At 50.8% G+C, this 12,417-nt stretch overlaps 1 protein-coding gene across 1 annotated transcript; it reads left to right on the top strand.

The window, feature by feature from the left end:
• Window positions 1-8,817: 8,817 nt before the first annotated feature.
• GJC1 (gap junction protein gamma 1) lies at window positions 8,818-10,200 on the top strand (the record flags this gene model as incomplete). The annotated part of the gene is made up of 2 exons (XM_080359997.1): window positions 8,818-8,876; window positions 9,000-10,200. Exon 2 carries the CDS (start codon window positions 9,019-9,021, stop codon window positions 10,198-10,200), a length of 1,182 nt encoding a protein of 393 aa, XP_080216123.1. The 5' UTR covers window positions 8,818-8,876; window positions 9,000-9,018.
• Between the last annotated feature and the right edge of the window lie 2,217 nt (window positions 10,201-12,417).

The following is a 12,417-nucleotide window of genomic DNA, read 5'->3' as shown; positions in this document are numbered from 1 at the left end:
GGGAGGGTGAGTACCCAGCAGCAGCCCGCACTGTTTCGGGCAGTCGTCCCGCGCTGTGAACATGCAGAATCTCAGGTCTCCATGTATTTCAACTCCTTGTAACCTGTCCCTCCTCTATTATGTTCGTTCTTAGAGGAAAAATCGCTTTGCTGCTGTCGTCCCAGACTCTTCTCAGTCGTACCCAGGGAATTGTGGTGAGCACAGACTAAAACACAGGAAATTCCACTTAAACAGAAGAAAAACTTGGTTCAGTGTGAGTGTGGTCAGACGCAGGAGCAGGTTACCTGGAGAGCTGCGGAGTCTCTGTCCTCAGAGGTATTAAAACCCAGCTGGACATGGAGCTGCCAACCTGCAGGAGAGAGAATTGGTATTTGGCCTTGTTTGAGCTACCGATTGGCAGAATATTCTACGTTTCTTAGAGTACCTAGAGGTTAAGTATCTTCAAAATGTAAATAAGTGACTAAAGTAAATGGGTGATGCTGTTGCAGCATGGGACTTGTTGGGCATCCGGTGTGTTTGATCTCCGCGGTATTTTGGCAAGCGGTGACACTTAATGTGTCTGAACCAGGGTTTAGTAGCCCCGAGCTAAGGAGCACACGGTGTCTTATCAAATGGATAAGAGAGAGAACTCCTTGGTGTTTGGGAGATGTACGTGTACGGTCACCTCGTGGAAAAGCCTGCGGGATCCGCTTGGAGCGGAAGAGACAATTGACAGCTCACCGTCGAGAGGGGTTTGTGGACCTGAATCCACACTGACACCGCGCTCCCCCAGTCTGATGGTCGCTGCACCTGGTAGGAACAGTCTCGAAGATGCCCTCCTGCTCTTTATTTTTTAAGGGTACAGATAGCAGTCCCTGGCCGTGCTGTCTGCACACAGCCTGGCAATCCGAGAGCTCAGGTTTTGGTTAAACACATGGCCTTGGTCTCTAAACAGCCGTGTTTGGTGGTTTCTCTTGTATGACTTGAAGTTCAGATGCAAACTCTTTGCAAAAAAAAATACATCGCCATGTACCTACTGTGTAATTCCTTGTTTTCAGTGTCCGGCTAAATTACGTGAGGAAGGAGTTTTGCTGTACGTTACCGGCTCTTGCGTAGCGAGGAACAAGTGCAGCGATGCTGGGTTGGTGAGTTGTGCTGGATAAGATCAGTTTGTACCAGGGCTTCTCAAACCATCTGGGCTTAGCAGGGTCAAACTACATTGTAGAGAAATACTTTGAGGTGTGTGAGGCTTCAGAAAAGGGAGATGGGAGAGGGAATGGGCTGCGGATCCTGGGCACAGTTAACTCACAGGTTGGTTTTGAGCTCTAGGGTAGCAGCTCCTCACTGGGTGGGTTATTCCCAACCCACAGGCTGAGCTCTGAAGGGTCGGGGATCGTTTGTGCCACAAAACATGAGTCCCAGTTCTGTGCTGGTACCACCGGGCTTTGGTGGAGTTTGATTGCTGTTTGCCGCCCTGAGGATCGAGGGTTTCATTGCAAAGACTGTCAGACAGCACACCGCGTCTCACCCTGCGATCTGCTGACCGCTTTATTTTCTCCATCATTACATTTCACATCACCAGCGCAGGCATCACCTGCGGCTTCTGCTTCTCGAGGAGAAACTTCTTCCCTTTGCGGTGCCAGAGCCTGGCCCAGGCTGCCCAGAGCGGGTGTGGAGTCTCCTGCTCTGAGACATTCAAACCCCCGGGGATCCTGTGTGATCTGCTCTGGGACCCTGCGTGAGCAGGGCTGGGGATCTACAGGGATCCTGCAGCCCAACCAGCCTGGGATTCTGTAATTCTGTACCTCACGTCTGCAGGACAGGGCTGAAGAGCAGCCTGCTCAGGTTTGCTAAGCATCTGACAGCTCTGTCGCAAGACACAGAATCCCAGAGTGTCAGGGGTTGGAAGGGACCTGGAAAGCTCACCCAGTGTAATCCCCCCATGGAGCAGGAACACCCAGATGAGGTTACACAGGAAGGTGTCCAGGCGGGTTGGAATGTCTGCACAGAAGGAGTCACTCCAGAAATGCCAAACTCGGGCACTCGGTACCAGCCTCCGAGCTGGTACACCTCATTCCGGTGATCCGAAGGGATCCTGACTGCTGAGCGTGTACAAAGGGATTCGGGCTGACACAGACCCCAAAGCAGGGCTCCCAAAATCTCCTGAGCTAACAGAGACTCTCCGGCTCAGCCTCTTGTCTCTACAAGCTCGGGCTCGCAGACGAACCCGCGTCACCCTGCAGCTCCTCGTGTCCTCGGGGTGTCCGCGCTGTCCCCACGGTCGCTGTCCCTCTGAAGTCGGGGTCTCACGAGCTCCGGGGTGTCTGCCCTGGGGACGACGCTTCGTGCGGGAGCATCATTGCTGGAGGTGCAGTAAACGCCGGTTCTGGCCAGCACGAAACGCCGCGATTTCATTTGAATCGTGTCACTGCGGGGGAGTGTTGCTAAAATTGTCACTTGGCTTTCCATGTTAGCGTTACCTAGAGGGCACGCTGAGGCTGCTGGAGGTTCGTGTCTTATCTACAAATTCCAGTTTATCTTGGAGCTGGATGCTCGGGTGGGTATATGTATGTTGATTTTCAAAAACATACGTATTTGACATCTGTATTTTTTTGACAGCGCAAGAATCTTATTATTTCTCTACCTCTTACCCGTATTTTTTAGAGTTCTATTTATATCCTGCACAGGATCTGCGGTCTCATAATTCAACAAGGGTTTTTTTAGACTCGGGGGGATCAGCAGAACCTCGTTAGCCAGCCTGGTATTTGAATGCACCGTTCAGAGATTGTTTCCAAATTGACACTGACGCAGGGGCTTTTTCAGAACCGCTCTCTGCTGTTTGCCACGTGAGAAATGCCGGATGATGGAATATTCCCTTGAAAAAGCGCTGCGTGTCGTCCAGAAAGTCCCAGCTGCTGTAAGCACTTCTGAAAAGCAGAATGAAGTTGGTGGTGGTTGAACCCACCGCCATCCCCAAGGACGGAGAGGTGGGAGCGATGAGTTGTCGTGTTCGGGAAGATCCCGTGTCCTTTTTCTCTGGTCGGGAGGACGGGCACTGGAATTCCTGCAGCATGGTGCTCAGGATCTGCGCTGAGCTCGGGCCTGGCTCTGGCCACAACCTTCTGTCTTGAGCACCAAAGTCTCACTCATTATTTCAGGTTAAAAAATACTGAAAACAAGCCCTATGCTTCCTCAAAAATAATTGAAAATCATGCGCTTTCTTACATTTCAATGTAAATGAGATTGGAATGAATAATGCTGATTATTCATTCATCCTAATTTAAATCCTATTTTAATTAGCCTGTGGGCCCAATTTCAGTTTCACGCAGCATGAAACCTCTTTTGATTATCAACAGAATTGCCATGTATTCTTGAATTGTGTTTTTTTCTGCTCGGCAAACATCTTTTTAAACTGCTTAAAAACAAAACAAAGAGATCATTAATAAATTAATCAAATTTCATTAGCATGACACAGTAGGATATCTCTGAAGGAGGAAAACAAGCCTTCATGTAAATATATTCCCCTTAGGGGCTGCCTTTTGGCTACAAGGTCCTTCTCCTGCATATGCTGTTTGACACAGGAGGTGCTGGTGAACTGTGGAAATGCAGACAGGCGAGAGCTCCGGCTGCGGCGCCGCTGGGCGCTGCTGCTCAGGGACAGCGCGGCTGGGGCTGGAGCACAAACCCCCAGGGCTGAGCTGGGCAGGTGGTGACCAGTGAGCTGTGCTGGGGAGGTCACTTGGAGAGTCCTGCGAGCCGGAGGGACAGCACAGGATGGTTTGTGCTGAAGGGACGTTCCCAGCTCCCCCAGTGCCCCCCCCTGCCATGACAGGGACATCTTCACCAGCTGAGGGTGCTCAGAGCCCCGTCCAGCCTGGCCTGGGATGTCTCCAGGGATGGTTCAGCCACCCCCTCTCTGGCCAACCTGGGCCAGGCTCTCACCACCCTCAGGGCAACAATTCCTTCCTCATGTCCAGCCTGAATCTCCCTCCTTTACTTTCAAACCATCACCCCTTGTCCTATCACAACAGGCCCTGCTCAAAAGTCTGTCCCCATCTTTCTTATGGCCCATTTTAAGCACAAAAAGGCCACACTAAGGTCTCCCCGCAGCTTCTCTTCTCAGCTGAACACCCCAGCTCTCTCCCCTGTCCCCCAGCAGAGCTGTTCCAGCCTCGGATCATTGCTGTGGCTCCTCTGGCCCCTCTCCAGCAGCTCCATGTGTGTCCTGTGCTGGGGACCCCACAGAATCCGCTCCCTCCACCTGGCCCATGGCAGGACTGACTTTCTGGGCTTCAAGTGAACGTCTTGTCCAGTTCTTTAAGCTCTGGTACCCCGAGTCCTTCTCCATGAGGCTGCTCCCGCTCCATCCATCCCCACTCTGCTGATGTTGGGGTTGCAGTTGGCCTTGTTGAACCTCATGGATTTCACGTCCTGCTCCTCCAATCCCCGGAGATCCCTCTGGACTGTGTCTCTTCCCTTGTCTCAGCCGCACCCTTGAGCTCAGTGTCACCCCTAAACTCGCTGAGGCTGCGCTCAGCACCGCTGTTCATGTCATTGATGGAATGAGGTGAAACGAGTCCCGATGTCGTACATTCTGAAGTCTTTTGAGATTCGACAGATGGAGTGAGGCTTCTCTTAAAACTCAGTGATTGCGCGCTGCGCTGCCCTATGGGTGCTGTACATCTCTGAGTCAAGACATTGCTGGGCACATTTCACCAGGTTCCAGCCGCCCCCATTGATCCTGTCCCGCTGTCTGTCCCTCTCACGCTGCCACCGTCTCCTCCCAGGGCAGGATTTGGCTGCTGCAGCAAACAGCTCCTCCGAGGTGCGGTTCTTCCCTCCCCGACTGCCCATCACGCTTACATGGGAAAACCGAAACGAGGTGAGATTAGTCCCCTGTTTAAATTCACATTCAGACCCACACACAGGCTGGAGCGGGGAAGCTCCACGTGTGAGAAACTGTCCGCTCTGTGGGTACGTGAACAACAGCCACGTTAAATAACTCGAGAGATTTCCCACAGGAGCCTCCTCGGCTGGAAGTGCCGGGTGAACTTATGACAAATACAAGGAATGAAAGTCTCTTTCAAATGCGCTTCCTGGCATGACTTAAATTAGCTGAAATTGCTGACATTTTGCCTTTCTCAGACGCGTGTCAGTGTCCATAGGCTTTTATTTCAAACAATGGAAAATTATTGAGTTAAATGTTGCAGGAACAACAACTCCGGGAGCCGCCGAGTGTACGTTGGGTGAAGGTGACTGGGTGTCTGCGTCCTGCGGTACGTGTGTTGTAAAGGCAGAAACGTGCGGCCTCTAACCTTGGGTCATCGTACCGAACTGAGGGGTATCGCCACTTCACTAATTCTGCCTGGAACTTTCTGCTTTCCTATTGTGTTTCATTTGGATGGGCTGGACATTCCCAGCGAAATTAAGGTTTAATGGCAGGTTGAGCCAAAACATTTCCTTAAAGACAAGTTCTTTTCCTGCCGGTGAATTCGCCCATATTTGTGTCTGTAGCTCCGCTCCGGGCTGCAACTAAATTTAGAATAAGTGACACTTTCTTGTTGAAGAGAATCAGAGCTTTTCAGCAACTTATCTCCGCAGCCGGAACTCTCTAATTGACAGAAGCCTTGGTTCTCCAGCACGTGTCTGATAACGCCGTCTGCTGCGTCTGAAGGCTGTGATGAACCTAAATGTGCGCGACGGTGCGGCCAGCGTCTGTCCGTGGGTTTGTCACGCTGGTATTTATATAACCGGTGCAATCAGGGTGTGTGTTTCTGTCTTTCTCCCGAAGCCGGGTCCAAAACTGGCCACGTTTCGCCATATCCCGCTCTGAGCCCCCCACGTCTCCCTCGGTACGGGCGGCGAAGTCCGGTATGCGCCAGGCACCGGTGTGCGGGTGCAGGTAGAAAACACACCTTGAAAAGCTGATAAACACAACGGAAAATGGTATTTGTGAGATTAGATGTCAAGGCAGCAGCTCATCTAAAAGTAGAGATTTGCTGTCCCCTCTCTTATTGAAACTGGCGCTGATTTTGGGCTTCTCTGTTGTGAACTGCGGATGAATAAACGTGGACAGAATCTGAAAACGTAAAGGCTGGTTCCTGCCTTTGTTCCAAATTCACACTGGCCACGGTAGCGAATTAATTTCAGTTTTACTCCGTAGTTTACTTTTAGAAAGGAGTTCACCCCTCATGTATCCAGTGGGTGAGAATTAACCCCTTCTTAAGCTCATGCGGGTTTAGTCTTGTTATTAACTGATGAATTACGTGTGTCCCGTTACCTGCTTGCGGTTGGCGATGGGACAGGCGGCTCAGCTTGGTGTGACCCAAGTTTGGGCTTCACTTGCCTCTTTCGTTCAGCGTTTCGGAGTCTGTGGGCGCACAGGGCACCCCGGGCTCATCTGAGGGACCCCCCGCAAACACCGAACACACAAGCGTCTGAAGCTCCGTCTGTCATCTCAGTGCAGAACTCGGGGGTGCAGAGCTGGACTCGGGTGCCTTTTGGAAATGGGGGTTCAGAGTGTGAAGCCACGTGCTGTGTGGGGACTGGAACCCTCTCGCCTTTTTTCCTGTTAAAATAAGGCTTTTTTCAGCCAATCCTGTTTACGGCACAATGTTACGATTGCATAGAAAGAACAGCTTTGACCGTAAGCCTTGGATTGATTGCCTGCTCGGTTCACAGCCGCTAGATTGATTGATGGACCCGTAATCCTTCCTTTTCATCCCATGTTTCCCAGCTGAACAAACTGAACTCTCAATCTCTCACTTTTAGGCATCTTCCCCGTTCTTCGGCTGGTTTTGAGACAAATAGATTCCCCGTCGGATGTTTAAGCAAGTTGTGAAGGATGCGGGCGCCGAGTGCTGTGTTGCTAACGAGGAGGTAAGATCAGTCTCCTTGTTCTCTCCTTTAAACAATACACAAAGTAAAGGCTGCTCTTCTTGTACGAAGCTCAGCTGAAGCTGTGGGTTGTTCTGCTGGACGCAGCCTCTCCAGCAATCTGTGTCTCTGATCTTTATTTGCCCGCAAACTTCTGTGCCCTTCACAGGTTTTGGCCGCAGCCGTTTTCCATCTGTCTGGGGAGAACGCGGCCCGGTCACCGCAGAACTTGCTGTCATTGCATCCAATTGCTTTAATATGGGAATCACTTGTTGAGATCTTTGTTACTTTTCATTCACTTAACGTGGGCTTTTTTAATACTCCGCTGTGCTATTCTTTTTCGTGAAGTAATAAATCAAATGTCCTATGCGGCTCATCCACATTGTGTGTGCTGTTGCCTTTTCAATGAAACATTGAATTTCACCAGGAGGGGATTACATGTAGATCCTTTAATTCTGTATTGATTGCATCCAGCCAGATTTCATTATTTTCCCTGCGAACAGCTCTGGAGTTGTATGGAAAAGTCGAATAGTTGCAAATACCACTTTTCCTTCATCCTCCTGGAACTCCTCCACGTGAAGAATAAATCACTTTTCAGGTCAGAGTGCGGGAGATTCGTCCAGTTCTGGTCAGAGACCTTTGACCACACGTTACTCTGTACAAATCTTTATTACTAGCGCATGTTTGACGTTATCAGAGGACTGGAAAATGTCAGATCTCCTGCGCTATAAAGACATCAAGCAGTTCTGTGCTCAATATTTTGCTCCAGGTGGGCCCGTAGCATCACTCGCTTCCCTTCACTCCAACACCTCACAGCCTTGCCAGCCCTGGGATGGGTTTTTCACTGTTACAATTGCAAATGTATATTGATTTCCATCTAATCTCTCCTCTCAGATGTTTGACAGGTAACTTTTTTAAACTAGATTTCCCTTCTCTCCAAAAAAAAACCACCATGAAATGCATACTAAAGGCTTTTCTGATCCCGGAAGGGAGATTTTTAGCTTCCCGAAGAGACTGAACGCACAGAACAGTTGGAGCTTCGGGCTTTACCAGGGCTTGGCCTCCCCGGTGCAGTTAAAATAAATCTTGTTTTTAGTGGCGGGACGTGGCCAACAGTGCCCATAAAATCTCAAGGAGTTTAGTTTTCAACCTCTCTGTTTTGGAGACTTCAGCCTCAAAGAATCACAGAGAATCCCAGAGTGTCAGTGGTTGAAGGGCCCTGGAAAGCTCATCCAGTGCAATCCCCCCATGGAGCAGGAACACCCAGATGAGGTTACACAGGAAGGTGTCCAGGCGGGTTGGAATGTCTGCACAGAAGGAGACTCCACAACCCCCCTGGGCAGCCTGGGCCAGGCTCTGCCACCCTCACCACGAACAAGTTGCTTCTCATCTTTCAGTGGAACCTCCTGTGTTCCAGTTTGCACCCATTGCCCCTTGTCCTGTCACTGGTTGTCACCAGCAGAGCCTGGCTCCATCCTCCTGACACTGCCCCTTTCCATCTTGATCTCCAGGAATGAGTCCCCCCTCAGTGTCCTCTTGTCCAGCTCCAGAGCCCCAGCTCCCTCAGCCTTTCCTCACACGGGAGATGCTCCACTCCCTGCAGCATCTTGGTGGCTGCGCTGGACTCTCTGCAGCAGTTCCCTGTGCTGCTGGAACTGAGGGGCCACAGCTGGACACAAGATTCCAGGTGTGGTCTCCCCAGGGCAGAGCAGAGGGGCAGGAGAACCTCTCTGACCTACTGACCACCCCCTTCTAACCCACCCCAGGTCCCATTGGCTTCCTGGCCACAAGGGCCCAGTGCTGGCTCATGGTCATGGCTTGAGTGTAAATATCTTTATTAACATTTGGAATACTTTCGCATCTTTCTCTTCTGCTTGGGAGCAGCTTTGGGAACGTGTTTATTTTTTTTTGTGAAATGGCATTTAACTGCTGCTTTTTTTTGCAGCAGACTTCTCCAAAGCCTGCGGAAGAGACGTCGCATCTTCAAGCAAATTCTGGCTGCTGGAGTTTCCCGATAACAGGTAACGCTATGAACACATTTGTGTGTTGGTTGTAAAACTCTAGAGTTTTCTGATTGACGTGTGCACGTTTGGGCTCAAGCCGATAAACTCACAAATCTTTGGGGGGTTTGGTTTGTTTTCCAGCTAAAATTATTTGACCACCATGAGTTGGAGTTTTCTGACCCGTCTGTTAGAGGAGATCCACAATCACTCAACCTTTGTTGGCAAAATCTGGCTGACGGTGTTGATTGTGTTTCGCATCGTCCTGACCGCCGTGGGAGGAGAATCCATTTATTACGACGAACAAAGCAAGTTTGTGTGCAACACGGAGCAGCCCGGCTGCGAGAACGTCTGTTACGATGCTTTCGCTCCCCTTTCGCACGTCAGGTTTTGGGTGTTCCAGATCATCCTGGTTGCCACTCCGTCCGTCATGTATTTAGGCTACGCCATTCATAAAATCGCCCGGATGGTGGAACACAGCGAAGCCGATAGAAGGATCCGAAGCAAAAGCTTTTCCACGCGCTGGAAACAACACCGCGGCTTGGAGGAGACCGAGGAGGACCACGAGGAGGACCCCATGATGTACCCCGAAATAGAGCTGGAGAGCGAGCGGGAGAACAAAGAGCAGCAGCCCGCGGCCAAGGCCAAGCACGACGGCAGGCGGCGGATCCGCGAGGACGGGCTCATGAAGATTTACGTCCTGCAGCTCCTGGCGAGGACCACGTTTGAAATCGGCTTTCTGGTGGGTCAGTATCTGTTGTACGGCTTTGAGGTCAGCCCCGTGTTCGTGTGCAGCAGGAGGCCGTGCCCGCACAAAATCGATTGTTTCATTTCCAGGCCGACCGAAAAGACCATTTTCCTGCTGATCATGTACGGGGTGAGCTGCATGTGTTTACTTTTGAATGTCTGGGAGATGCTCCATTTGGGCTTCGGCACAATCCGGGACACGTTGAATAACAAGAGGAAAGAGCTGGAAGACTCGGGTACCTACAACTACCCTTTCACTTGGAACACGCCGTCCGCTCCTCCCGGCTACAACATCGCGGTGAAGCCGGAGCAAATGCAATACACTGAATTATCCAACGCCAAAATGGCCTACAAGCAGAACAAAGCCAACATCGCTCAGGAACAGCAGTACGGCAGCAACGAAGAAAACATCCCCGCCGACCTGGAGAACCTGCAGAGGGAAATCAAAGTGGCTCAGGAGCGCCTGGACATGGCGATCCAGGCGTACAACAACCAAAACAACCCCGGCGCTGCCAGAGAGAAGAAATCCAAAGCGGGTTCCAACAAAAGCAGCGCCAGCAGCAAGTCCGGAGACGGCAAGAACTCTGTCTGGATTTAACGTTGGCTCAGTTGAGATGTTGTGGGGTTTTTTTGCTCCTAAGTTTATCATAACCAGCAACCCCTTGAATAATGGCTTCCATTCAGTAAATATTTGACTCTGCTGATTTTCAGGGATACCGTTGGCTAGTGATTCGACCTCTCAGAAAAGGATTTATATGTGTATTCTGGGATTAGAGAACTTGATTCTTCTGCCTTCCAAGTCAGGAGACAAATAGGTATATTTAAATCATTCTCATTGAACGGTTTATGCTGTATGTACAGTATTATAGTACATTTATTATGCACAATTCTTTTGTATTTGTACACTGGATCTCTGATGTTCCACTTTTTTATATTCAGGAGGAGAAAGCAATGGGTAGCTGGTAGCGTTTTGCTAGTTTTATTACCGTGCTCCGCAGTTCCTTCCTTGTTCTCCCTCGTTTTCGATGCTGCGTTTCCAAAGTGCCTTGAACACACAGCACAGAGGAGACTCCGGTCGCTGAGGAGCGTTGGAACCATCTGTGAGCGGTGCTCTCGACTCTGTCTTTTACAAAAACGACGTGCTCCTTATCAAATGCAAGTGTCGTACTATAGCTAATATGCATTACAGGGTTATTTTCCCCCCGTATGGAAAATTATTTCCAGGAAAAACATATATTTGCGAGATGATTTGTGTTCAGAGAACCAGCGTAACGCGGGGAGGGCTCCGACCTCCCTGCAAGCTTTATGCAACAGGAGGGAAAAGAGACTTCAAACTCTTGTAAAACACCCAGAAACAAAGAGTAAATGGAAACTACCGTCTTCGATAATCCCGCAGATGTATGCGGTGCCTGTTTTTTGAGGCCTGTTGTTACATAACGCCCCGCTCCCCGAGGGCACGGCGCCGTTCCCGTACCTTTTGGAGAAGATTGCTGTCTTTTCCAAAATAATCCGCTGCGATGGAGTCACGGTGAGTTTGTTCCACTGGAGGAAGAACCTTCCTCCCCCCAGCCAGGACACACGAGCTGTCTGGAAGAGTTTTCACCAAGCCCTCGCCGAATATCACTGAAATCGCCTTATTCCAGACCCCTCTCCCTTCCATTATGTCCGAGGAATTTCCTTCAGACAGAGCAATATGTATAATTTAGATTTCTGCTTGAGAGACCGCTCCGATTTGGCATTCTGTGGTTTTGGCATTAAACTTGAATTTATAATTAGAACAGGAGAACGCGGTATTTACTGCCTTTGGCGGCGTCTTCTTGGCAGGGACGCGCATTAATGTTCGAGAGATGCTGAGAACTGGGTATGTTTTGCTACTATTTATAATCTATTCAGGACCTTGCTCCGCTCTCTTTATTTTTTTAGGCTTTCATGCATTTTAATCTCTTTCGGAGGGCCTGTTGAAGCGGGACTGTTCATTTCCGAGCCTACCTCAGTCCTTGGTGCCCTCGCCGGCTCGGGAGCGGGATTGAGGAGCACACAGGTGAACCCTACTCGTTCCTAAGCCCAGGCTTGACCTTAAATTTAAACCAAGGGGATGCGAGCGCGCTCTTGCCGTTGCAAGCAGGGGGTTCTGTTGCATTGTTCGCAGTGTGGTTTTGCTCTGGGACCCCAGGTGTGATCCCAGCTCTGCTTTAGAGACCCAAACCTGCCCTTTTGAGCCCCAGCTTCTCCGCTTCGTCTCCAGCTTGCAAACCAAGTTTGTGGTTTGTGTTCAGCAGGAACTCGTGGCCGCCGCTCGGGAGGGGAGCGACCTCTTTGTTTTACGCAGAAGAGTTTGAGGGCGCCGTCCATGGGGTCAGTTTAAGTAGCGCAGTGTGTAAATAGTGATTTTTTAAAAGCTGGAGAGCAGGGACAGGTCGCTAGCGAGATGGGGTGAGAGGGAGTTGATTAACAGCGCTGCTCTAATTAAACAGCAGTCGGGAGAGAAAAGCGAGTGGGCTTTGCTGGCAGAAAGCTGGGGGTGCGATGGAGAAATGGGTGGAGAAGGTGTCTGAGAGCGCCAGGGTGTTTTGGGAGCCGCAGGATCCAGTCGCGGTGCCGGGACAACCAGGGTACAGCAGGGCTGGGGCACCGGCTGCCCCCTCCACCCCTGACTGTCCCCTCTGCTCTCCTGTCCCCTCTATTCCCCTGTCCCATCTGCTCCCCTGTCCCCTCCACCTCTGCTGTCCCCTCTGCTCCCCTGTCCCTCTGCTCCCCTGTCCCCGCTGCTCCTGCTGTCCCCTTTGCTCCCGCTGTCCCCTCTGCTCCCATGTCC

Source organism: Nesoenas mayeri (genome assembly GCF_963082525.1).
Source record: "Nesoenas mayeri genome assembly, chromosome: 26".
Taxonomy (NCBI): Eukaryota; Metazoa; Chordata; class Aves; order Columbiformes; family Columbidae; genus Nesoenas; species Nesoenas mayeri.
The sequence above is the reverse complement of the archived record's forward strand: the minus strand, read 5'-3'. Positions and strand labels throughout refer to the sequence as shown.